General features: G+C 34.4%; 1 protein-coding gene across 1 annotated transcript in view; it reads left to right on the forward strand.

Moving 5' to 3' along the window:
- The window catches only part of CEP135 (centrosomal protein 135kDa), a gene marked incomplete at its 5' end in the record, with an annotated part of 63,205 nt that overhangs the window by 19,994 nt on the left and 39,164 nt on the right, over positions 1–4,047 (forward strand). The window contains 1 exon segment of the mRNA XM_008591910.1: positions 2,422–2,682. Within this exon segment, the coding sequence (XP_008590132.1) occupies positions 2,422–2,682 (261 nt within the window).

Consider the following 4,047-nt stretch of genomic DNA (forward strand, 5'->3'; position numbering starts at 1 on the left):
GATGTACAAAAGAACCATAAAATAATTAACAAAATGTCAGGAGTAAGGCCATACCTTTCAGTAATAAACCTGAATGTAAATAGATTAAATTCCCCATTGAAAGATATACACTGTCTGAATGGAGTAAAAAACAAGACTCAACTGTATGCTGCCTACAGGAAACTTACTTCACCTGTAAAGACACACAGACTAAAAGCAAAAGAATGGAAAAACATATTCCATGCAGATGGAAACCAAAAATGAGCAGGATATATTTATATTAGATAAAGTAGACTTTAAATCAGAAACTATAAAAGAGACAAAGAAGGCCATTATATAATTATAAAGGGATCAATTCAGCAAGAGGATATAATAATTATAAATATATATGCACCCAACATTGGAGCACCCAAATATATAAAGCAAATATCGAGTCTATAGGGAGAGATAACCCCAGTACAAAATAGTTAGGGACTTCACACCTGTTGTCAGCATTGAACAGATCATCTAGACAGAAAATGGACAAAGAAACATTGGAATTAAACTGCACTGTAGAACAAATGGACCCAGTAGACATTTATAGAACATTTCGTCCAACAAATGCAGAATACACATTCTTCTCATCAGCACATGGAATGTTCTCCAGGATAGACTACATGTTAGGCCACAAATCATGTCTCAACAAATTTAAAAATATTTAAATTATGTCAAGTATCTTTTCAGACCACAATGGAATAAAATTAGAAATCAATAACAGGAGAAACTTTGGAATCTGTACATATACATCGAAATTGAACAATATGCTCCTGAACAACCAGTGGGTCAAAGAAGAAATTGAGGGTCCTCAGCAGGACCCTCAATGTTGCTTGGAAATCTTATACTATTTCTTTCAGCATTTGATTTTCCACTCTCCACACGGAACATTTCAGGTGTTTTTCGCTCTCAATAAACATGTGACTCCTATTCCACCCCTCATTTTTGTGGATGATCTTACTTCCAGTTTTCCTAAGAGAATGGAAGCCATTCCCTCAGGAAGGCATTCCCTCAGTTTTATGGCCCAGATTTTAAACTTGTCCATCTTTTCCACCCTTCTGTTCAAAGCAGGAGTGTCCCTCTTGTGAAAGATTGGTGTCTCCATCTGTTCTCTGGGTCCTGTCCTCTTTAATTTTAAAAACCTTGCATGTTAATGATCTCTTCCCCATAATTTTAGTCTTTGTACTGTTTTTTTCCCATGGGCATTTAAACGTGCTTACTCTTCTCCCATTCTAAAATAGAAACTTTAATAACCCATTCCTATCCAGCCACTTTTTTCCTCTTCCTCAACATCTTGAAAAGTCATCTACATGTGATGTTTCTGCTTGATCACCCACCATTAGCTTCCCCTCAGTCCACTCCAATTGGTTTCTGTCCCTACCTCGCCAGCAAAACTGCTTTTCTTAAGGTCATTATTCACCTCCATTATGCTAAATGCAATGGACACTTCATTCATTCGCTTATTTGGCTACTTAGCATTTAACACCACTGCCTATTCCTTCCTACTCTGTCTTCTTACCTCGCCAACCACTTCTCAGAATGAATTTGCCAGTTCATCCTCCAGTTTGCATTGCACACTGTCCTTTTATAGCTTTTACTTTCATTCATTCGCTTATTTGGCTACTTAGCATTTAACACCACTGCCTATTCCTTCCTACTCTCTCTTCTTACCTCGCCAACCACTTCTCAGAATGAATTTGCCAGTTCATCCTCCAGTTTGCATTGCACACTGTCCTTTTATAGCTTTTACCCTACTATAATTAGAATAATTGTTTAAACTAGGCTGCCTTTTTCATACTTGAATCTTTAGCCAGTGCTGGGCATGTAGTGATGCTCAATACATATCTGATGAATGAATGAAAGAAGAGATGGGAGTGAATCAGAATATATCATGAAAATTATTCCATGCTTCAGAGTTGTAATGAGCTTTAATTAAATTAGGTTGAACTGTATGAAACTGCCAGTGTTTGGTTACTTTTGACTTATGAGAAGGCAATTTATATGGTAAAAGCTAGTAATTGTGCTAATTTGGAGAAAGACTTGAGTTGTTTTGATCTTTTTGTATATGTGTATATTGTATTCAATTGAAGCTTAATGTTAAATTTGTGTATATTATGATGATTTGTAGATATATTTTCTTTTAGTTCATTTTCAGGTCCTTGGAAAGTACCATATGGTAATTTACTGCTTCATTTTGTAGTACTAAATAGTACCCATCCTGTGATAAGACAAAAGCAAGATAACTTTGACTTTGTGGACTTTAAAGTTTTCATTTTTGCTTTTTTTTTTTTCCTCTTTGCCTCTCAATATTCACCTCTTTAATATATCTAGTACTTAAAGACGATATACAAAGCAGTTCATGATTTCTAGTAACTTTCATTCTAAAAGTTATTGATTTATTTGGCCAACCTACATTGTTTTGAGATTTAACCACTTTAATCTACAGAAAGAGAACTTACTCTGGAAGTTGAGAGGATGAGGCTAGAACATGGAATAAAACGTCGAGACAAGTCACCTTCTCGTTTAGATACATTTCTGAAAGGCATAGAAGAAGAACGAGATTATTACAAGAAAGAGCTAGAAAGACTGCAACACATAATACAGCGAAGATCTTGCTCTACAAATTATTGTGCACGTGAAAAAAGTACAATGTTTAAAGCATCAGAAAAGGTAATATCCCTTTATAAAAGTAATTAATAAGGCAAGAGAATTTCTTTATGAATAACTTTTTTGTTTCATTATTGTATTAAATGTAACTTTATTCATACTTGCTTTTAAAAAGTCCTAATTTTGATTTTTGTTTTCTTCCATGACCTGTACTGTAGGAACACTCCATTAATTAGGGAAACTAACTAAGAGCAAAGTGTAACTTACTGATTACTGGTTAAGTAAGGAAAGGTTGAATAGCTGAGTTGTGGGAGAAGTGCACAGGCATCTGGGCTTCCAGAAACTGGAACCCAGAGACTTATGCTGCAGACTTTCCTCTTTTTCTTAAGTTTATTTTCTGTATCAGCTGCATTTTCTCTCTTGTTAGCGGAGTGTCCATATGGCAGGCAACATGGCTTCATGTCATTCCCAGCCTTGGACCAGTCAGGAACGTGTGTCACATTCTCCTGATCAGGCATTGTCCGTATTAGCCATGCTGAGGGAGATGATAGAAATTGGAAGTGGGTGCTGAGCAGAATATTCTGTTTGTCCACTTCAACCACATTTGCAATTTGATAGTCTAAAGATATTCACTTTGTATATTATTTTCTGATTGCATCTCCCATTGTGTGTATTATTTAAGAGAGATTAAAATCATGTGTCTCTATTTTAGGTCTTAATTGTTTTTAATGTTTTATGAGTATCATTTGAGTTATTTAGATTTTCTTTATTTAAAGCTTTGAAGTTGTAGAGTATTTAAGAGAGATTAAAATCATGTGTCTCTATTTTAGGTCTTAATTGTTTTTAATGTTTTACGAGTATCATTTGAGTTATTTAGATTTTCTTTATTTAAAGCTTTGAAGTTGTAAGAGTCCTCTGAAGGCTTATATGGCTATCTAACATTATCTACACCCTAGGTAAAATTCGGGGAAGGTGGAGGGGAAGTCATTAAAACTCAAAATGTTTGATTTCAGACTTAGCTGAATTCACCAGTTTTGTAATCTTTTCCCTGAAGGTCTTTTGTCTGTTGTCAAGCAATTTTGCATCTTCTGATTAGACTTTGTTTTTTAACCTCATTGGCTAATGGCTGGATTTTGACTTACAGTTGTCATTGTAAACACTATACTGTATTATCTCTTATAAGCGGAATGAATTGGTAGGAAAATGCAATGCAAGTTAGTTTACATTTTACTTAATTGTTTAAGTTCCATAAATACTTGGGACTCAGGTTAAAAATAAGTCACCAAATTGATCATTTTCATTGTATAGAAGAATCTCCCATAAAATGGTAGATCAATTTAATCAAGTATTTATTAAAAAGCACTAAGTAGATAAATATCTCAGTTTTTTTTTTTTTTTTTTTTTTAAAAAATGACCGGTAAGGGGGTC

Source organism: Galeopterus variegatus, unplaced genomic scaffold (genome assembly GCF_000696425.1).
Source record: "Galeopterus variegatus unplaced genomic scaffold, G_variegatus-3.0.2 Scaffold7397, whole genome shotgun sequence".
Lineage (NCBI taxonomy): Eukaryota > Metazoa > Chordata > Mammalia > Dermoptera > Cynocephalidae > Galeopterus > Galeopterus variegatus.